This window comes from Microtus oregoni, unplaced genomic scaffold (genome assembly GCF_018167655.1).
Source record: "Microtus oregoni isolate MIOR12 unplaced genomic scaffold, Mior012 000013F_ref0000133, whole genome shotgun sequence".
NCBI lineage: Eukaryota > Metazoa > Chordata > Mammalia > Rodentia > Cricetidae > Microtus > Microtus oregoni.
Genome location: NW_024543072.1, coordinates 25,915,262 through 25,938,537, shown reverse-complemented (window position 1 = coordinate 25,938,537; position 23,276 = coordinate 25,915,262). Strand labels below are relative to the sequence as shown.

Below are 23,276 nucleotides of genomic sequence, written 5' to 3'. Positions count from 1 at the left end.
TGTGAATGCAAATTCAGATGGTCATGGGAATACTATGTCAGACGAAAATCCAGTCAGGGGAGATGGAGGTGTAATGAGCTTGTATCTCAAAGCACTTCTCTAAACAGGGGCCTATTTGGCATACATCATGTTGTTGTTGGGAATAAACTGTTAGAGTTAGAGAAGCAAGCGTATCAGACTTCTTTCCTGAGTTTTCCCACCTTGGTTGGATAGATGGGCACGCCCCCCCCCCCCCCCCCCAACACACACACACACTTGGTGAAGTAAAACATCTAGGTGGGTGGTTGCTCAGCTTGGTGGCTACCACTGAGTAAACTCTTGGTTGTGTTTGCTATCTTGTGGATCACTAAAACTTGGTAAAGACACGCAAGAGTGTTAAAATCCTCGTACCTCATTGTCGGGTTGAATGTGGCCATGATGCTCCCTGTGACCAGCCTTCATTTTCTCATTTTACAAGCCTTGCAAGACTCAATTCTTTGGGAGCCAAAGAGTATCTATTATTCTAAAACAGGCCCAAAGTGCTGTTCACTTCACCTCTGACCGGCGCCATGAAGTCTTTGAAGCCAGGAACCGAGTCTTTCTTTTTCAGGATTGTGCGTCTGTGGCAGGGAACTGTCTCTTTTGGATTTTCTTTGCAAGGGGTTATTAAGCTGTGGGAAGAGTCAGCTTTTGAAGTGTGCCATGTGTGCCTCAGACCTTTTGGGAAGTGTTTTTAGTTTCTGAACTTCTCAAACTATGGCGGAGTTAATTATAGCAGAGAGGGTGGCTCTAATTTTTCTCGTCTTGGTTTAAACGACAACAGATCCTGCCTTTTGGAATCACGCTATGTTATAGTTGTTCAGACTTTTGCTCATCTATTTTATTTCAGTTTTATAAGGCTGTTTGGTATCTTCATTGCCCAGTAAGACCTACCACTACTGTGTGATCTTTTGTTCCCTAGAATTACTTCTGAGTTTTGATGGTTTATTTTACTTCAAAAGAAACCATGGCCCGATGCTAGGTCTCTTTATCGTGTTAGATAATGAAAAACAATTCTTTGTAGTTAGGACAATAGGTACATTTGAATACGGTGAAATAGACAATTTGCTGTAACAGGATCCTTTGTATTTGTGGTTAGTTCAGTATCACAAGATGGTTACAGCAGGCTGCGTCATTGTAGCTGCTCAGAGAGGCACACTTCCTGATTCTGCTTTTTGGGACACTGACAAAGTACATCTCACCACAATTAATTGAAATGTAGCAAAGGAAATGTGAGCCTCGTCAGAATATTTAATTACCTTTAACTATAATTTGATACATTCGCTCATTGTAGGCACAAAAAAGATAAAGATATATTCATTGCAGACTATTGTGTGGCGGATAATGTTCTTAAATGCTCTCTAAAATCTAAAGAAAATTGTGCCCGATTTCCTCCTCCTTGAGGGATCCTTAATTTGTTTGTTGTATGAGGAGTTATATTAGACATAAACAGCCTGTTTAACTATTTGTTGGCCACTGTAAAAAATATGCATTCTCCACACGGAAAGCAGAGGGTCTGTTGCTTGATTTTACGTGGGCTTTTTTTCCATGGGAGCTAGGGGGAAGAGCCAGGCTGCCACCTTGTCCCTTATGTGTCATTTTCATTCCGTTGCAATTGCTTTGTTGTGACTGTTTCAATTTTTTTTGTTCGTTTCTAGGCTAGCCTCAAACTCACAGAGATCTGCCTGCTTCTGCCTCCCAAGTGCTGGGATTAAAGGCGTGCCCCACTATCGCCTGGCTGATATTTTCAATTTTTCCATAAAAATATCTTCTCCCAGACCACCCACATCTTTTGGAATGTCCTAGAATTAGGTAGGCACCTAGGTAGGGAAAACTACTTTCATCGACAGGATACTAGGTCTATCAGCATGTTTCAGAAGGTATTTGGGATGTTCTTATGGTAAACCAAATTAGTTTCTACTGCTGTATAACCTTATGTGACCATTAATGATATTAATTAATTTTTCATTCTTGTGATAGGTTCTGAGACAAACTTTAAAAGGAAGAAAGATTAATGTTCATTTCTGGTTTCAGAGGTTATAAGTCCATGGGCATCTGACTATCCTTTTCCTGGACTGTGAGGAGAAAAACCTCATGTTGGAAGGGCAAAGCCATTCAATTCATGCCATCCAGGAAGCACGGAGAGGGATCAGAAGTTGGAGACACAAGATTCCTATCAAAAGCGTGCCTCCCTGAGACCAGGCCCTCCTTCCTGCTAGTCCTTTTAGCTATAAAGCCATGCATGGTTCCATCCGTTGATGGAGTGGGTGTCTCCTCTTTAGGATGTCGGGGTTAAGGAATAAGCCTCCAACACACAAAAAAGGCGTGTATTTTTTTTTGTGTGTGCACACAAACGAGATGGGGGGGGGGAGAAGTGGGGAGGCGATTTGATTTCACTTCAGAATATTTCAGAACATGAGTTAGCAGAGATGAAGTGGGCGTTACTGGTTCAAGCTGAGAGTATAACCGGTCCTGTAGAACTAAGCAGCATCTCCTCTGAAATCCTTTCTTCCTTGCTGGGCATCTCAGACCTCCATTTTTCATTTACAAATGAATATGCAGATGATTATTTGCCTATTAAACTTACTTTTCTCGCCAGAAAAGACTTCAGGGGCTGTGTACTTTTAGCCATGCCTTTTTAGGTTGGGAAGAAAAGCGGCTGTATATGACAACTTGACCTCTCTCTCTCTTCTCCCTCAGTCCTTCCCTCTCTCTTCCTGTTTTTAAGGCAGCATCTCACTCTGTAACACTGGCTGGCCTGCTTGGCTCTGCCTCCCAGTTAGTGGGATTAGAGGTGCAAGCCACCACACCCATCTTGATTCCTACCTCTTATTGTCTTGCTTACTTCTCTCCGACAGTGAAACTGAAGAAGACATTTAGGGCTAGAGAGACGGTGGTTAGGACTGCTCCTGGCTCTTGCAGAGGAGCCAAGTGTGGTTCCCAGCATCTAAGATGGCTGGTTCACCACTGCTTATCATAACTGGTTCTAGGGGTTTGTGTGGTACTCCTTTCTGGCCTCTGCAAACACCTACATACACGCATGGCACCCCATCCTCACTAAAATGAATACAAATTAAAAATAAGAAGTTATTTATGTCAAAAATGTTACTTAATGAGTGCTTTTTGAAGGAAAATATGTTCATACACAAATAAACACAGGGGAGTTACTGAAACTTCAAGTTCCTTCCCCTAAGACCAAGTTTCTGTGAAGCTCTGGGTAACAGAACCCTCCTAAAGATGCAGTTAGGAGATGGGTAACGCATCTGCTTTTATAGTCCCATCATACAAACATCTATTCTCATAAACTCTGTCCAGTAGCTCTGGGAAATTAAATCATGCACACAGGAAACTGTTTCGTTGATGTCTTCAGCAATAGGTAATTCATAGGATATTTTTATAGGACGGGATTGGGCCTGTGGGTCTGAAAGATTTATAAATATCTTCTTCACGTTAGGCTCTGGAGAAGTTCTGAGAGGAGAGAGAGCGCCTGAAAACTCCTGCCACTCATTAGGCGCCCTGCCTAGCAACCAAGTGACTTAAGATTCCTCCTGCTGAGTGCAATGGAAGCATCATTGGCTAGTTAATATTGTTGGCTTTTTAACTCTTCGCTTTCATCTTGTCAGGATTGGTAGGCTGGGATGATGGGAGTAGCTGGATTTGTCCTTCCTAATCATTCGATGATGAGATACTCAAAGACCCTTGAAAACAGCTTGAGTTTGAAATTCCTTCTGCCCAGGTTTTCTAGTCAACTGAGGATATGTATGTGCTTCTTAAAATGACATTAGAGTCGACCTCTTTCAAAAACGTATGTATCTGTGTACACTACTGGGCTTTTCTGTGTTGTATACAATGGCTCCAACAACTTGGAACATTATATATAACACAACAAAAGGCCCTTCTATGCTTCTAGCTGACAAATGACTTCATATCCCTAAACGATAGGGGCTCGGTTGTAGAACTTGCTAGAGTTTATGTTTGCGTAACACCGTCTCCTCCTTCTTGTTATTCAAATGATAACCATAGGCAGATTTACGCGTATTGTCTGTTCCGAAGAGTGAAACCACGCATTTTCATGTAAGCACGCTCCATTTTTAATGTGTAATTAAGTTGCTGACATAAGCAAGTATGCAATTTCACATTAAGGTAAGGATCCGTAAAGGCATGCATTTGCATAATTTAATTTTCTGCACAGAAGATATTGAAAATCAATAGCATGATTCATAGCCATACCATAGCATACCATGCTGCGGCCGCTCGGCTGTTGGAGCTGAGGAGAGGACAGAGTATTAGAATTGATTGAATTTGGCATTGCTGACTCTAGCTTTCCTTGGGAGCCACAGACTGTTACCTTGTGCAAGCCTCTCTTTCTTTAATCTAATATGAAGTTGCTTTATATACAGTATATATATATATCTCGACTGCTATTCGAATGGTTTTAAAAATACATTTCAAACCACCTCGTCTTTGATTGGAAGATATTTGCGGTGAGGGCTATAGATCGTCTTCCTCAGTTTGTACAGGTGACATTGATACACATTTCTGTCCTTGTCTGGAGGTGGATAAGGAACCACACATAACTGCCGCAGTGGAAGGGAATCGTAAATAGAGTTACTTTTAATGAGCAGGTCGCCTGTTGGAAAGAATGTGGCGCCCAGTGGTGGAGTCTTGGCTTCCCTGGTCATTTTCAAATCGCCTCCCTAAGGATCATCCTGTGGGATTCTCAGGCCCTTCCCATCCTGCTTTGCGTGATCATTGTTTGTTCTTTCTGGTAGGTGAGCAGTGGTCCTAAAAGTGGGTCAGTGGAGGCAGAAGGTGACTTTTGGCTGTACACACACACATACAATCTAGGACCTTTAAAAAGTTGATTTTTGGGTACTTCTCCAAAACAATTTAATTTAAATTTCAAAGCCCAGAGTCCAGGACAGTTTGTCATTGATTTGCGCTTTCTATTTTAAAAACTTTATCCCCGGGTTGATAATCTATTATAACAACTGTGACCTTGTAGATGGTAAAGTGATGGTCAGAAGCCAAAGTGCATATTTAGAGGCATTGTCATTGCAGGACTAGTTGCACAGGTGATAGAAGACAGAGCTTTACATTCGAATCTGTTCACTGTAACTCTCCAACTCTCTAGCTTCCCCTTGGTACTGGCCAGGCTTCATGCTGTCAAAAGAATTGGTCTGTACAGTCTGTCTGCGTCCTGGCGTAGCTCCAAGTTTTGTTATTACTGCAACTTGTGCTGATCCCATACTTGGTCGTCAGCCCACCCTACCCATTGTTTTGGGGACCATGTCCCAACATCTTCATGGACTCATTATGCCTAGCACTTCCTTAAACAAGGAAGACTGGCTGATACCCTTGTGCCTGATTCCATCGCGGGAGTTTTCAGGATGCTGCTGTGTGGGGACTCAGTGGCTTAAGTCAGAAGAGGTCAAGCCATGCGCCAGAAGGAGAAAGGTGCCTGGATAGCTGTGGGTAAATGGAATGGACTATGATTGCCACTGAAACAATGGCTATGGAGCAAATTCTTATTGAGATGGTGCTGAGGGAAAACATCTCTCAAACAGTTCAATTTAAATTTAGTTGAGTTTACTGGAGCAGAAGAAAATGAAAAATGGTCTGTGAACCTAATAAACACCCAGAACAAGTTCTGAGAAACCATCCCTTAGCGAGCTCAGACATCAGTTATAGAGAAAGGAGTGGGGGGCGGGGAGGGGGGGATATAGAAGTCAATTGCACGTGGGCCTGAGGATGTAGCTAAGGGGGTAGAGCTCTTGGCCAGCACGCACAGAGTTTAGTCTCCATTACTCAGTGAGTTGGGTATGTTGAAGTACACACTTGTAATCCTTAAACTGGGGGCATGGCATCAAGGGCACCAATAGTTCAAGGCCATCTCGAGCTACATGTGACCTTGTTTTTCAACAAGCACAAACCAAAAATCAGCTTAGTGGGTTAGAGCTGCAGCCGTCCACCAACCTGTTGGTCATACCTTCACACATTCTAGACAGTTAACTTCCTGCAGGTTCTTCCGCGTTCAGCAAGAGGTCAATTGGGAAGAGTAAATTCCCGTATCGTTTGTTCTGTTGGGCTTGGGGCTGAGCTAGGTGCTCTGCTCTCAGTAAGTCCTGCTGTCTTCTGAACTATCCTCTAGGGCCCTTATTTCACAAGCTAGTAAACTTAGGTCATACTAAAAACCTCCATAGACTTGGCTTTTATCGGTCACATTGTCAAGATGCTGCCGTACCCCTTGTCCTGATACAAAGAGAAAGGCTTTGGGGTACTAGGTCAAGCACAGTAAGCAGGCAACACATTGAAATTCTTGACACATGCCCCCCAAAATTTGAACTGTCCAGCGTGAGGGAGTCATGAGAGAGCCGGAGAGCAGAAGCTATGGTTTCCATCGTAGGTGAGAACTTGCGACTCACGCATGCTCTGTGCGGCTCACCTGCAGAGCTGATGGCTGAGATGGTGAGTGGCCACATTTTCATTGCACGTGACAGTGAGCAGTAACTTACACTTTTTTACTTTGCTGTTTTGAACGAGGGAACTAATAGAAGTGATAGCAGGTTTCCTTTTGAGAAGAACGTTTGGAGTCTCCTCCATTCCAGCTCTCCTCTAAAGGCTCATCTCGGCAGCATCTGCAGTCCAGCCCTGGCTGCGGGTCTCCAACTAGGTCTCACAGTTGCGGTGTTTGTTATTGGCTGCCTTCTCATCAAGGCTAACACCCTTGTGCCCCCGTTGCCTGCCAATCGGAGTAGAAAATGTACCTTCGTATCGTGTTTCCATCCGCATCCCAGAGCCAATGGACGTGTCTCCTGACCATTTTCTTTGCTTACTGAAAGCAGACTTGGTTTTGTTTGGGTGCATTTGAGTATTAATATAGGCGGGTTGCATGTATTGTTTGGGAATGGGGCACCTGTGATGTTTATCCTTGTACACATCTGTGCGCTTAGGCGTAGGCTCATCACTGGAGGCAATTTGCATTCGATGGAGAAGACGCAGGTGGGATGGGGGGTGGGGGAGGGCTTTGAAGGCTCCAGTGTGCATATGGGAACTCTCTGAGGCGGTAGAGAATCCTTTCGATATTCTGGGGTAGATTGGATTTCTTTGAGGTTTCAACAGTGCGTCACTGTTATGCTGTAGTATGAGTATTGGCAGTGGAAGGTTCTGTGCTCTGCAGTCCTCTGTACTGCAGGAGAACATTTGTGGGCCTAAGGGTGTGGACCTGGAGGAGTCTCCAGTGCATGTCTGTGCTTTGTGGAGCAGAGGCCCTGGTCTCAATGCTTCTGTTTGGCTCTCAGATCTGCTATGTGCTTTGTGCGGTGCTGAAGCCTAGTGAGTGTCTCTGCACCTGGAACCTCTCCCCACCCCCCAACAGATGTGTAACAAAGGCAGTGAAGAGCACTTGTGCCCTGGAGGCTTTTATACCCCAAACACACATTTATTCAGATGGTTATAAACCAAAGCACACATTTCGGGTCAGATTTCATTGGACCTTAGGCAAGTGCAACTCATCTCCTTGCTTGAAGCTTGTTTCTACCACTGAGACCCTTGTGTCCATGTTTGTCGCACCGGGTTAATAATGTGCCTAGTGAAGGTTTGGCTGGGGCTTATCCCTGCAATCCCAGCTGAGAGGATGGAGTAAATAGGAGGTTGGATGGGAGTTTGAGGCTAGCCTGATCTACAAGCTTGCTTGCAGGTCAGCCTGGGCTACAGAGTGACACTGTCTCAAAATGAACAATCAATCAACTGAAAACTAAATTCAAACACAAAAATCACATAGATGTGATTATTATATTAATAATTATTATATGTGATAATATTGTTTATATTAAGCATTAATATGAGCATCAAATGTGTTAATATCTTGCTTTGGACTTTTCTCTAGTTTTTTTTGGAGTCAGACTCTTACTTTGTAGCCCTGCCAGCCCAGGACAGGAGGCAATCTTCCTGCCCCAGCCAACAGTTGGGAGGGCAGGCACAAGCGCTGTGCAACAAGACAAAACTGAGGTTCTGTTCACATAGCCTCTAAGGCTTGTGCTTCTGTGACTAGCTCTGCTGCACGTGGCTGAGCATCTTCCCTGTGCCCCGCGTCCACCTCAGCACAATGACTGACTGTGTTCTCCCTCTCTTCCAGCATTGACTGAAGGCTATGTGGGGGCTTTGCAGGAGAGCAGACAGGGCAGCTCGGTGCAGATCCGCAGGCGGAAGGCGTCCGGAGACCCCTACTGGGCATACTCGGGTGAGTCCACCTAAGTTGGTCAGTGTCCTGGAAGACAGGAGCACCAGGATTTCTCCTGATCCCTGTTTGGTCAAGCAGGTTTGGCTTTGTTAAAACTTGAAACGTTGAAGCCCGCTCTTTTCATGTTTTCCCGTCGTGCCCGGTCCTCAAAGTGTTTGTCCCTGAAATTCCCTTGTTAAGGAGTCACTGTACCAGACATGTAACTCTTTGAGAGACAGAGTGTTGCCTTGAGGGTGCTGTGGTGACCCTTAATGTCCACAAAACATGATACAGCATTCAATAGCTCATGGAGTTTCTCCTAAGCCATCATCCACGAAACCCAGCTTTCTTTCCAAGTCATTGTGGTTGAGCGTATTGCCTCTCTCTGCTGTATACCGAGCCCAGTTTTACTTTGCACGTTTGAGACAGTAACACGGATGGCATTGCTAGCATTTTAGTGCTTATTACATCAGAGCTAATTTCCTTGCATGTAGAGACTTTTCTGGATTGTGCTCCCTTCAGTTAACTAAAAAAAATGAACTAGGTGGTTTGTTATTTTTAAAAGAGATGAGAAAACTCACCAACTTGTTGAAAGCAGATCATAGCAAATTAAAGAGGAATACTTGAAAAAGACAGAGCGCTTTGAAATTACTGGGGTACTGAATAATTCAAGTTCCTTGTTTGAAAGAGCTTGGAGGTGCGGCGATTATTCTTCCTAATAAATGTGTGTATTATGCCGTGTTGTTGCATAGGAAACCGCTGTGAGTCTCTTCAGAACCAGGGCTTCCTCCTCAACCCCCAATTTCCACCTGCAAATCTTGTTAAATTTATGTCAGTGTAAAATGTATAGCCTGATCTTTAATTACCGCTTATCTGGTGGCGGTTTGCATTCTCTTGTCTGCTGATAAATCTCCTGCCCCTGCAGGGAGAATGGCCAGATCTGTTTTGTTTGGCTTGTCACGGACAGTGATGGTGAAGTCTTCCATCACACCTCCTTCTTTGTGATTAGAATTATCTAATTAGAGCCTTTTGTCACCATTTTCTGATAAATGAAGGAAATTGGGAGATGGAGGCCAAAATTACATACATACAGCTTCTTGCCAAGACATGCGAAGAAAATTTATCATTGTGTGCTCTGTGGCTGTGGTATCCGTCATGAAGAGGCGTAAAGTGGCCCGTTATTTACAGTTCATCAATTTAGAATAATAATGCACTTAGGGGGGAAATTGGAAGTTCCAGGGCATCTGTGCAAATGGCAGTGAAGAAGCAGAACTTCTCCCATTAGGAGAGGGGCCGTGCGTGTGTGGTGCATCTGGGGAATGGAGCCATTATTGATAGACGTCCTTGCCTGTGGTGGGCCCTGTTTCGTCTTCAGGTGTTACAGAGTGTGTGTGTCTTTGGGTTTGAGTTCTGCTCCCAGCTGAAGGCTGAGAGTTCAGGTTGAGGGATTGCTTTATTTACACCTATCTGGAAAGATCTAGATCATAAACATTCTAGACTTTTTCAGGACACAGGGTCTTTGCTACAGCACTCAGCCCTGCCAGCATGTCACCAGAGCCACCATAGGTGACACTGGAGAGCCTGGGTATGGTGTGACGAAATTGTTCATGAGTACTGGAACTTGAACCTTACGTAATTTTTATGTTGCAAGGAAATACTCTCTTTGGAATTTGTTTTATTTGTTTTTGTTTAAACTGAGCATTTGCAGGTCTTCAGAAGCATTTGTCCTCACAGGGAGCCAGCTGGGTAATTAATGTTCACAGGCTTTAGTTTGTCAATTCTTGTTTTAATAAATCACACACACACACACACACACACACACACACACACACACACACACACACACACACCCAAGCTCATCCAGGGCAGACCATGAAGAAAGAACCTTGGGATGGATATGACCAGCTTGGAAGAGTCTCTCAAGCAGCTTGCCAGGGGTAATGAAAATCAGTTGGGAGGAAGAGGAGGAGGAGGAAGAAGAAGGAAATGGGGCTCATGTATGACCTGAGAAACTCACCTGGAATTGTTGGGGCCAGCAGACTTTGAGATGTGAGATGTTTGCTTATTAAAATGTCTCAGGGACAGAGCCCAAGTCTGAACAGGGTATTATTGTGTATCACGTGTACCTAACATCCAAAGGTAATTTTATGCAATGACTCTAATAGCATTTAGGGTTTGAACTGCCACCCACCTCCTAAGGTTGGTTGTGGGATCTTCCACGTGTTCTCCATGTCAGTACTCCAACAGTTCAGAACTTTTGAGACGGGGTGCTCATCCTGTATATATTCTTCATACATTGAAACCATTTCCCTAAGGATATCAGAGTGGTTCTTTTATCAAGTGAGCTCTGTATTGGTTCTCATGTCAACTAGATTTAGGGTTCATCAGAGAGGCTGCTCCGTAACTGCTAATGGATACAGGAAGGGCAGGAATCAGTGAGACTTGGCATCTGCAGACTTTCCCCACTGCAGGCTGGTGTGCACTGTGCTAGTCCTATTCCGGGACATACCTTTGAGGTATCAGTGAAGCTTAAAATGTGAACTTGAGAAAAGAAAGGCTCCATTTTGTGAGGCATTTTTTTTTTTAATTTAACAAAGGTAAATTAGGCCATGTCTGAAAGATCAGTCTAATGGACCAGATCTGAACATCATGCCTCTAATTCTGTAACCCATTTAGTTTCTCACAGGATGTTACCATTTGTTGGGGTAGCGCGTAGACTATGAATTTTGTTCTGCCGTATAGACCTGTGTCAGATACTGTAACAGTGCGTCTGATTTTGGAGAGACTTCATTGCTCAGAGCCACGACTTTTCTTCTGGGAAACTGAATAACGAGTAGCATTTCCCTGCTAGGGTGTTCTGCGTGTGACGTGAGCTGGGGCACAGCTTAAGTTTAGCGTGGTCTGTGTCCTCAAGTACCCAACTTTACTCGCTGCTCTTGACTCTGTTTCTGCATTACTTGTTGGTGTTTCTGAATTTCTCCCTGAGCAGCCAGGCTTTCCAGGAATCACTAGATAGAACCGAAGGCAAAGGAGCTGAGACAGGCATGGGCAAATTTACGTTTTGCCTTTGTGAATTTCTTATGAGGTTTGTAGAGAGGATCATTGAGTTCAGAGGTGGAGAAGCCGCAGGCTTCAGCCTGAGTTTGTGCTTCATGCTTTATTGAAAGATGACCACACTCATTACATTGTGTATTGTCTGTGGAGGTTCACTACAGCTTCTCAGCTAAAAATTAGTGTGTGTGTGTGTATGTGTGTATTTATAGTTAATAATATATATAGAGAGAACTATTGTGTGAGGTTGACATGCGTATGTGCACATACTCACATGTATGTGTGGTGGAGCCTGATCTGAGTCTAATCCAGAGCTACCCATGCGTGAAGAAGACGGCTTAGATTTCCTTGTGATCCTCTTTGTCTGCATAGACTTCAGCAAGTCTTTAGGGTAGCGCTTGCATTTTCCTTTCTAAGAAAAGGGTTTGGAAGAGACAAGATGAGGGAGGCAGGTTGCATTTCAGGATCGGTCAAGGAAACACTTGTGGGGTTCCATCGTTTGCTGTTTGGTGGGGTGCAGTTTAGTTCCCATGCTGTCCGAGGTAGACACTTCACAGTCACTGCACAAGAGTTTTGAGTTTTGAGCTGGGGCTATCTTGTTCTTAGGCAGCGTCACTATTGTACTCTATTCGTAGAATGGAGACCTTTCAGCTTTCACTTGAGAGTGGGCATAGTTACTTGATTTCTACTTGATTCCTTTGCCGTACTACAGATCCCGATTTATAGTTGATGTGTAAGTTGTCCTTTGACAGACTTATCAGACACCTAGAATGTCAGCGTACAAAACTGTTAGTGGAGGAGTCTGCCTGTTCTCTGATTGTAGTCATCCAGAGATGGGGTTCCCCCTCTGGCTATTATTTGAGATGCTGTATGTAGCAAAGGGGCACAATATCTATATCCAGTTGGAAACTTCATCCATCAAAAATGAGGGACAGATGTTGGATGGTAGGGTTACCTGTGAGGAGGCATGGTGCCATTTCAAGAGGCTTTTGGTCTTTGTATTTCTTTTTCCTTACAGGTAAGGAAGAATTTCATGAAGAATTACGTATACCAGAAGGAAAACGCAGTTCTCTCAAGTATCTTACTGGAGATATTAACACGATTTGTCTTCTGTAGTTTTATAACCTGTTAAGACATAGAATTTTTTTCCTGTAACTTTAAGTGATGGTAGTTCATGAATTTTGGAGCTGGCCCAGAACTTCTGTAGTTTTTACATGAAAGATACCATATGTTGGGTCGGTCACAGTTGCTGGGAAGAGAAATACGAGACAAACCTGAATCGAGTCCAGGAGGAACTCTGAAGCGCCTTTATCAACCTGTGTGTCTGTGTTCTCCCTTTCAAATACTGGGAGGAAAGCATGCTGTGTGCTCTCCAACCCTGGACTTTCTCCATCTCCAATAGTTTCTTTGGTGTATAAAGAAATTGTATGAATCTCTTTCGGGGGGGAGCGGTGCCCATCTTCAGAGGAATCCAAAATCAAAATATCTAGTTGCCAAAATTCCCTATGGGAAGCAGTGTCCTTGGACAAGTTGAAGGTCAGAGAGGGTTATTCTAACAGGAATCGCTTCTGCCTTTTTGGTCAGAGGATAGCTAAGACCTTTTTAAATTACCTGTAAGATGGAGATGAAGGACTGACCTTGCAGATGGTGTCAATGTGAGGTTCAGGTTTTAGGCATCTCAGCATCCACATGAATTTGGGGTTTTTAGGTTGGACCTGAAGACCCATTCTTGTGGTTCTTCATTACACCCTTCTCTTTGAACACATTTCTCTCTGTATGTAGATATGTGGCCCATTTCCCCAGCTAAGAATACAGGTTTTGAGGATAGATCCAGTGCCCCTTTATGAGACGGGGTCTCACCACGTAGCCCAAGCCAGCTTTGAATTGGCACTGCTTCAGCTTCCTGGGTCCTCGGATTATAGGCATGTGTCTCTAGGTCAGGCTTTAGTGTCCAGGTTTTATCTGGATGAACGGGCGGACAGATAAATGAGAGTCTCTACTCTAGATCCCACGCCTCAGTGCTCACTAACGGGCTCTGGTATTTAGATCAAAGAGTGGGTGATGCACAAAAGACTTTGCAGTTGGAGCCCTTTAAGTAACGAGCTCCCCTGTGAACAGAGGTTATAATTAACTTCTTTAAAATTACATTTCCATGCCTATTTTTAAGAATGTCTGTACAGGGTAAATCAAAATACACATGCCTACAGAAGGCTGCTTTTGTCATTGGAAGAATGGAAGGCGCTGTAGAACCTGGAGGTTTAATGTTAATATTGCTGTATTATTTACTGCTCTCCTGAGGCCTCCTACAGAGCCTCATGAGGGAATAGTTTCCCAGGACGACTCCCCTCCCCCCGTAGATAGCTCCTGATTGGCTGAAACATGTTGGAGTTGTGCAGAGATCTAGTCAGCCTTTGGTCCCCAGCTCAGAAGTCACCTTTGTCTGGTTCCTCAGCCTTGATCCACCTCTCCCATGGCACCTAGCCTCCTCTTTTTTTTTTTTTATTTACAATGAACTTGCACACACCCCTATTAATATGACTATATAGCCTATAAGTCTGTTTTTTTTTTTTTTTTTACTGTTCTGTTTTGAATTCTTTACTGTATGCCAGGTGTTAGACTATCATGACAGACCCCCGAGAGTGTGGAGACAAAGCCTCGTTAATCTTGAGGAGGCTTATCATGGGGGCTTCGAGAAGTAAGAGGAAAGAGCCCAGAGGACTCCATTACTGTTGGGCATAGAAGAGGAAGCATGATGAAGCGTCTAGGGTGTTGCCAGGGTGACGTAAGATGACATCACACTTCATTTAAAATGAGTGGATGTGGAGGAGACTGATGGGTTGGTTATAATGATTTCAAAACTTTGAACTTAATCCTGTCAAAATGTGTCATGATTGTCTTTGTTCTGTGTTTGTGTTGTTCTTTAGACTTCTATTTCATTGACTAGAAACTGTGAGTAATCCTTTTCTGTGTTCTTAACTAATTGTTTTAAGGTAGAAGGGACCTCAAAGTAGGGAGGAACTTGTAGGCAAGGCTGTTGCTTTCTCACGGGTTGGTGTTTGTTTTGTTTGTTTTTTTTTTTTTTTGTTTATTCTTTGGCTACAAGATCAGGGGTGAGCCAGAACCACATGGTCCAGCATTTACTTGCTTCCTGTTTCAAAGCAAACTTGGTGCCAGATGCGTGGGTTTTCCACAGTTGGCCAAATTTGGCTTTTCCTCTCTGATTGTTTAAAAGAAGTTTTCTGAACTCATATTTTTCTGTTGTTGTTTTCCTTTTGAGTTTCTCTTTTTTTTTTTTTTAAAGAAAACGGAAAACAATAAAGAAACCTTTATTCTAATGTTTCTTGGCATCATCTTGCCAGAGAAGGCTCCATGGTTTATAAAGTCGATGGGCACCAGTGAGCTTCAGAAGAGGACCTGACTGCATGCCTGAGGGGCTTCTTGACTGTGAACAAGCTTACCAGGGAGATGAAGTCTTTGTCCATTGCTGCCTTGGTGTTAGGTGGCATCAGTGGTGAAAATTTCATTTGGCTCTTGTTGGGACATTTGAAAATGGTTCAGATTTGAGTTTGAAATTGATTCTGAAGCTAGCGGTTTTGATTGAGTATTTTGGTGGACTTTGATGAACATCTCTAGAATATAAAATATTAAAATCTTTTATTTTTATTGTATGTTGTGTGTGTGTGTTGTGTGTGTGTGTAGGTCATAGGACAACTTTGTGGTTTCTGTGGATACAACTTACACAGTCAGCCCTGGCAGCAAACACTGAACCATCTAACTCTAGCCCAGGGTTGACCACGCTAGAAGTCCAATGCGCTATCCATTGCGCCACAGAGCCTACCTAGCCCAGGGTTGAATACTGTTGTTCTCTCAGCACCACTGAGTTCAGGAACCTACCTCTGAAAACGGCTTGTGCATGTCCCCAAGGTGACACCGTGTTAAGACAGTCTAAATGACCCCCAGAAGAACCGACATTCTATTTATTTATTTATTTATTTATTTATTTATTTATTTATTATGTATACAATAATCTGTCTGTGTGTATGGCCAGAAGAGGGCACCAGACCCCATTACAGATGGTTGTGAGCCACCATGTGGTTGCTGGGAATTGAACTCAGGACCTTTGGAAGAGCAGGCAATGCTCTTAACCTCTGAGCCATCTCTCCAGCCCCCAAGAACCGACATTCTTATATAGTAGCCACAAAAATGAAGTAGTTGAACCACCATATGTATTCATGTAGTATCAATAATGTGGTCTTTTTATGAGTAGGCTGGGGAATGTGGACACTGCTCCAGTCCTGTTTAGAAATGAATGAGATTGTCTCTGTGTCAATATTTTGAAAATACTATTTATTATTGAAATATTTCTAGAGTACTTCAATTTCTCATACCAGTATACCAATACTTAAAAAAGATTGTGTTTTAGGATAGATTGACTATGTATATTAAATTTGTGCTGTGTACTACTTAAAATTTTGAGGGTACACAGTGAGGAGAGAAAAGCCTAGAAATGAATGAAGCCATAAGGACGCAAGCCTGTTTGGGGCTCTTGTCCTTTCTGTATCCAAATTTTTTAAGTGAAACATTCTATAAAATGCTGATATGAACCGAGTAGAAATTAATGAACTGATATTGACTTGGCTTGAAAATGAACATGAGGATTTATTGAGTAAAGCAGTAAATATTGACCGGGGCAGAGCTAAGGTCAATATTTACTTTGACATAACATAAATCCTTATATTCATTAGTCCATAAATTCAGTGGGTCTGCACACGGCCCAGGGTCAGATGGAAGTATATACTTTTTGTATCTGTGATGGATCAAAGTCAGACATCTTTTCTCCTAGTTATAAATTTGAAAGGGTGGTATTTCTGCCTTTGACACTGACTCCTTTAGGAACGGTGTGTGTGGGGGATGTGGATGAGTGGGAAGTTTTGATTAATCCCCCCAAAGGAAGAGTCTCACTAGCTCAGTGCATGCTTGATTACCATGTAGCAGGGCGTCATGTGTGCTGCGAGATCCACTGAAGGCTACTGGTCATCTTTCATACCTAACAACACAGACTCATTTATTAGATCTGACTCTAATAAATCAGTTCATAAACCCACTGTCTGATGATAGAAAACAAAGAAATACTCGGTCCTTCCCTCTGGACATTGTTACAGGATGGTTTAGAGCATTTTCATTGACAACATACTGTTGGCTTATTTCATCGTAAGTGCTACTTGACTGGCCTTTTTCCTGTTGAGGTCATTAAGCTGAATTGGGTTTCCATTCCTTATCTTGTCTTGTTTCCTGGTGAGGTGGTCTTGGTAGCAATGCCAGATAAAGCATTGTTGTTTGACTGCATTAGAAACTTTCAAGATTGTTCATACTTACCTGGACCAAACAGCGCTGTATGCCTCTAGACTGACTTGTTTTCTCAAAACAACAACAACAACAAACCAAAAAAAAAAAACAAACCAAAAATGAGTTACATGATTAAGAAAAATCTTAATACCTGAGCCTCGTGTCTCATACCCCTTTCTAGACTGACTGCGGTAAGAGCCTTAAACCGCCTTCCTCATGCTTCTGTTGATCAAACCTTTCAGCTGTCCGTTTCATTCATGAAACCTCATTTGTGTCTCATGCAACTAAGATCTGGGGTAGGCTATGAAATATAGCCCTAGTGTCTACATTATGTAGAATCTTAATTATCTTTTTAAATCAGCCTATATAGCGGTAGGTTTCATTCTGACGTTTTCAAATGTTTGCCCATCTGTAACATCCCTTAGTATCCTCTTTGCTGCCTCACCTGTGTAGACCAGGTTGGCCTTGAACACTTGAGCTTTCTGCTTTATGAGCACCAGGACAACAGGCACGTACCACCATGCCCAGCTTTGAGTCTTGCCAGCTTTGTAGTTTTTATTGGTCGGGGGGGGGGGGGGAGGATTAGAAGAGTTGGTTCTGTTTACTTTGCCCCTTTCCTGGGTTCAAACTCGGATGCCCAGGCTTGTTAGACCAGTGAGCATCTTCGAATGGTGACCCACCTCTCCGGTCCTGATGTTGCCTTCTTGAGACACACTTTGTATTGGTTTTAGGAACCCTCCTTCTTCACGGATGCCACTAGAGTGTAAAACAATATCTTCAGTGCCTGTGACACTGCATTTTGTTGCTGCTGTTATTCCAGAAATGACCAGTTTTTAATCTAATAATGCCAGTCCTCTGAGAGGTTTTCTGTCAGGGAGAAATTTGGGCATTGGCATAAATAGGTCCTTCACGCCTCTCTCGCTTGCTCGGGTATTTTTATAACGAGGAGAGATCTGTCTGGCCCCAGAGTCTTCAGCAGGAGCGTATCTTCGAATGTTGATGCCATCGTTTCCTAGTTTGGTTCCTCGCTGGCAGGCCTGCTAGTTTTCTGTGTGGGCACGTTAAGCTTCCTGTTACATTGAAGATGTACATTGAAGAGTTTATAAACATTGGGCCAATTTAAAGAGAAATTATCCAAACAGAACTTAGTTATCTAAACAGTAGCCAAGCTACAATTCTGATGTGGCACGGTCAACTTCCTTCTGAAGGGAATATTGCTGTCACAGAGAAGCTGACAAAGCCAGCTGGAAAACTCAAACAGCGTACCTAGGTGCCTGGAGCTGGGCTGAAAGTCAGGGAAACATACAGAGTCTGATTCAGAAATCATGGCTCAGTGGTTCTCGTTCAGTCCTATAAATAGCTTAACATCTCATGATTCGCACTTGGTTCTGGGCCCCCAAATTATCTCTCTACACTGTCTTGGAGCATCCCCCATGTTTAGGGATCTCCTCAGACTCCTGCAGTCAATATCTACCCTCGTCCTCTGCCAGCCATTGTGAATCTCAGGTTTGTGTGTGTGTGTCGAGGTGTGCTTGCGTATGGTGGGTGACCGGAGGAGAATCTCAGGTGTTGTCGCTTGTGAACTCTATCCTTTCTCTGGCGATACAGGCTTCTCGTCGACCTGTGTAGTGAGCCAAGCTCCCTCTTCTTCACATCCACATTTCTTGGTGCTGGTGCTGGGGAATGAGTGAGCTCAGCACCTGCCTTTATTGGCTGAGTCTTCGCTGAGTTTCAGATAGAGACCCGGGGTTTGGTTTGTGCTTCCTGGTGTCACTGTGCTGTGTGTCACACTGGTTCACTCGACATCACCGTCTTCCATAGTGTGGAGAAGCCAGCACATCCAGATTTCTTGAGCCCATCTGCTCACACTCTTAGCTTGAAGGCTCTCCTCTTACATGTACAAAATTGTTCCTAAAGTCTGCATGAAACTTGTGCTCTCAAAGACTTCATTCCCATGGGCTTGATTTCCTCCTGCAGGCTCCTCTTCTCTCTCCTCATGCTCCGTAGGTCCTAGTATTAAGACAGTGTTGCTCTTTATAGCAGTGCCAGTGATCTAGTCAGTGTTGACTGGCCATTGGGAAATTTCTGCTTGGGAAATTTTAGCATGAAAAAAAAAAGTGAATTTCTACCAGCCTTCTTGACAAGTATTGGCAAAGATGAGCCAGGCCATTTTTGGGTGTTGTGGAATGTTATTTTAACTAGGCAGAGTTGTCTTACATTTGATTGTGCTTCAGAATGTTACTTTAACTGTATAAAGGTGTGCGAAATGTGTTTATACTGCATTTGTTTAATGATGTAAGGACGTGTGTTTGTTTGTGTAAAGATGTGATGTAATTGTTTCACTTTGCCTGCCTAAGGCACCTGATTGGCCTAATAAAGAGCTGACCAGCCAATAGGGAGGCAGGAAAAAGGATAGGCAGGGCTGGCAGGGAGAATAAATAATAGAAGGAGAGTTATAGACTTGAGAGAAGAAGAAAGAACAAGAGGAGAAAAGAAGAGAGGAGAACCAGGAGAAAGGGGGATATTCCTGGGGTAAGAAGCCAGGCAGCTGCCAAAGAGACAGGAGAAGCAGTGAAAGTAAGATATGCAGAAGAAAAATAAAGGAAAAAACCCTGAGGGAAAGGTAAAGAGAAGCAGGTTAATTTCAATTAAAAGAGCTAGTCAGGAATGAACCTAAGCTAGGCTGAGCATTCTTAACTAATAAGAAGTCTCTGTGTCATGATTTGGGAGCTGGTTGGTAACCAAAAAGAAAGAGAGATCCCGGTAGGCGCCAATGGGGGGTATGGTTCTGCTTCTGGAACTTTCTATAACAACAGGAAATAGTTTATTCTTTCTTTTGTTAAGTTGCTGATGGTCTCTTTTCATAAGTGATTTGGATACACTACGAAGGGCTTTTAGTTCTTACACTACCTTCCTAATGAGCTATCTTATGACATCTTTTCCACGTCTTTTTGCCCTTTCTCTCACCATCCACTATGGTGTAAAAAGGAAGTTTCTATGCTCATGACCATTGGAATGCTCATTTGTGGAAGAGGAAAGAGCTGGTCAAGGTTTGTGTCCTGTGGGCTTTGTGATACCCTGCAGCTGGCAGTGTCCCTGAGATTGCCTACTCTCAACATCCCACAGAACCATCTCCAAAAGCATGTTAAAGTACCTGAAATTACTTGGGCATGAGTTAAGATGCTTCAGCTTTTCCAGAGACTGAGGATGCATGGCTTGACAGTAAAGGACAATATATCTACAGCCCCGATTACTCTTGGACAACCTCCAACTTCTCTGCTCCTGCTCTGCTGCCTCAAGGGTTCGGTGTTTCTTCTCCATACTTTGTCACCCTCTGGGTGACTTGATTCCCAGAACCCTTTCCTTAAGATTTTGATGTGGTGTCAGGAGTTGTAGAGATTCGAAGGCAGCATTACATAGGGTAGAGGAAAGAATAAAGTACCCCATGATAAGATCTCTTTTGTGTGTGCATACATGTAGAGGCTAGCAGTCAGGTAGAGTGTCTTCCTCTATCTGTCTCCATCGTGTTTTTTGAGATTGCTTCTCCGACCTGGAGCTCACCTATTGACTAGAACAGTGCCAAAAAGCCCCATGATACTTCTGCCTGAGTTACAGGCCCACACTGCTGCGCCAGGGTTTTTATGTGAGTGTTGGAGATCACGCTCGGGTCTTCCTGCTCACCCAGCAAGGAACTTTACTGACTGAGCAGTCCTCTCAGCAAATATCATAAACATTGTCTCAAAGAGCTCCATCGCTGACCAGTCCACCTTCAATTTCATTGATCTTATTGCATGCTCATGTTTTACCTTGTTACTAATGAGGATTTGGAATAGGTGGCTCAGCTCTGTGGATATGTAGGGTAAACATTCCAGGGAGAAGCTAAAGGGGATGTATAGTGGGATTCAGAAGGGTTAACGGGTCTACCCAAAGTAACCTTCCTAATGTTACTTAAGCCTCAGTGGGCACCTTCTGGTATCAAAGCCCATTTTTGGCCAAACTTGGGCGTTCTAGGATACGAGGATTAGAATTATTAAGTAGAAGGAACAAAGATACAAGAGAAATAAGAGATAGAAACACAGAATAGTTTCTGGAGGGACAGTCAATGAATAATGAATCTACCTTGTTTATTTTCCACAGGCTTTTTATACTTCATTCCAAAAGTCGACTGGGGAGGCAACAGACTTCATTAACATGATCTAAGGACTAGACTTGAATTCTCTGACCTTTGGTCCTGGTGGAGTGGATCCACTTCTACACCCAAAGTACTAGTTATTAAAATGCATACTTGCAAGTTATAAAGGTGTGAAGACAAATATAAGTTATCAAATTTTTCTCTCATGCTGCCTTCCATAGTCTTAAAAATAATTTCCATTGTGCAGAAACATCTGTCACAGTCATTCTGACATAAATATGCTATTGTTTATACAATGCATGTGTCTAAAACTTACGTTTTCACAAACCCAAATAATTCTTGTGAGTTCTAGGGAGCCGAATTGAAGGATCCACCTTAAACAGGTCAGATACATTCCTCTCAATTCCCTAAAACTTTTTTTTCCTAAACTTAACTTTGCCCTCTGTTCTGCCAGTACCTTAAACAGGTGTAAGAGACAGCAGACAGTTCCATTTCCCAAACACCAGACAGTGGCAAAGAGACCAGCTATGCCAGGATGTGACCAGCACCTAGCTTTCTCAGAGTCCGCCCCCCCCCCATGATGCCCACAAATAAGCAGGAAGTAGTCTTGAGAATCTGCCATCCCTATTCCTTTAACCTGTTGTGGCTAACCTCCCTCCTTTTTATTATAAAAGAGAAGGGACTGTAATGGTCTGTCCTGTCCCTTTAAGAGACAAGCCCCGCTTTCTCTCTCCCCTGTCTGCCCAGGCAAGCAGATCTTCTTTCTGCTTCAGTCCTCCTTTCCATTTCTCTCCTGAAGAGTCAGCTTCTGCCTCTCTCCCTTCTCCCCTCTTCTCCCCTCTTCTCTCCTCTTCTCTCCTCTTCTCTCCTCTCCTCTTCTCTCCTCTCCTCCCCCTCCTCTCCCCTCCTCTCCCCCCCTCTGCCTCTCTCTCTCTGCTCTTCTCCCTTCTCTCTTTCCCCCCTTTCCTTTCCTCTCCTTATTGCACTAAATAAATACCCACTTTGTCTTCATGGCACATCTCTGTCTCTCACCCACCATGAGGCACTCTGCCTGGGATTGGCTACCTTTGTGGCCCACCTTGGACTTGGTACCCGCTGCTGCCACATGGAGACTTGTGACATTTTAGTTTTGCCATAACAGAATGCTTTTCCTTTTTTTAAACTTCAGCAGTACAAGTGACAAGCCAGGCAGGTCAACCATTCTGGGAGTCTATTGTGACATCATAAGGGCAAGATCACAGTTTGCTCATGGTGAAGCATCTACCACTTCTGTCACATGGGGTGATGAAAGATGACTGCCATTCAGCAGAGAGCCGGGGAGATTGCTTTTATTATTACTGTCTTACTTCCAGGTCCCTGATGAGTCTTCCATGTGTCAACTCTTTAATCTCGGGGGTTGTTATCAGATCATATCCATGTTAGTATCACTGACCGTGAAGGACCCTGAAGAGTAAGCTGGCTTACGTTGCAGCACCATGAGAAAAATTATAGTTCCCCCACATTGTAATTCTTCCAAATCACTTTAGGGCTACACAGGGAATAGCAACTTTCTGGGATCAGAGGGAGTGGGAAAGGAAGGAGCTGAGAGTGGTGATTGAAAGGGCAGCATCACCCAGCTTTGCCAAGTATAAATATCTTAATATCTGAGAGTTACATAAATACGACAGCAACCTTGGGTAGCTCCTGGAGTAGATTCGCCCTCCTCCATATGGATGAACAAGAGCTTCCCTGTAAGGGGTTCGAGTCTATGTTAGGTTATTTCACATATCAGCTTTGTTTCTCCACGGCAGGGTGTTGTTTCTCTCCCTTCTCAGTCCTCTGCCCTTTTGTACAAGTTTGAATTTAAATTTAGACATCACGGGGTCCTTGTTTGTGCAGCTCTATTTTCCTCTTTTGTCTTTGGAAAAGGAAATCATAATACCTGTGTCAGCCACTCGCCGTGTAGAGTAAAGATACTGAAATACATGGACTTGTCCTGGGCTCGATTTTGGATCACTGGGTGTGCCTGTGGGACTCTTGAGGAACTTCAGAGGGGGTCAGATCATCCAGATGCCAGGCCCACTGAGGAGTGTGGATTTCCTCTGATTGGGTTGCTAGTGTGTTGACAAAGTTTTTTCAGTCTGGTTCAAATATTATATCGATATGTGCACCTCCCTCCAACCCATGTTTCTGAAGGTTAGATCAGGTCCAGAGCCCGTTGACGCTGAAGGCTGTGGGAACTGCACTTCTCTCCCAGGGAGATGTTCACCTTATTTTATCTTTTTGCCCCCTCTTACTTCTGGATTCTTTCTCTGTTCCATAACTATTCAAAAAAAATAAGTAAAATTTAATACTGTTAAAAAGAGACTTCAGTTTCGAAGATGATTTTTTGCGTTGTTTGCTCTCTGAGAGTACAGCCTTGCAATATCTCTAGTGGAAGTACAGTCTGCTTTATGAAAAGGGAGCTAAGCTCCTATCAGATCCATGTTTAAGTTCATTATTACAGAGGAATGTTTCCTAAGTACAAAC

At 43.5% G+C, this 23,276-nt stretch overlaps 1 protein-coding gene across 2 annotated transcripts in view; it reads left to right on the top strand.

Annotated features, from left to right (window-relative positions):
• The window catches only part of Ptprg (protein tyrosine phosphatase receptor type G), a 676,813-nt gene that overhangs the window by 157,310 nt on the left and 496,227 nt on the right, over positions 1 to 23,276 (top strand). For both annotated transcript variants that reach the window (XM_041662359.1, XM_041662358.1), the window contains exon 2: positions 8,156 to 8,260. In XM_041662359.1, the coding sequence (XP_041518293.1) occupies positions 8,156 to 8,260 (105 nt within the window). The remainder of the gene's footprint in view (positions 1 to 8,155; positions 8,261 to 23,276) is intronic.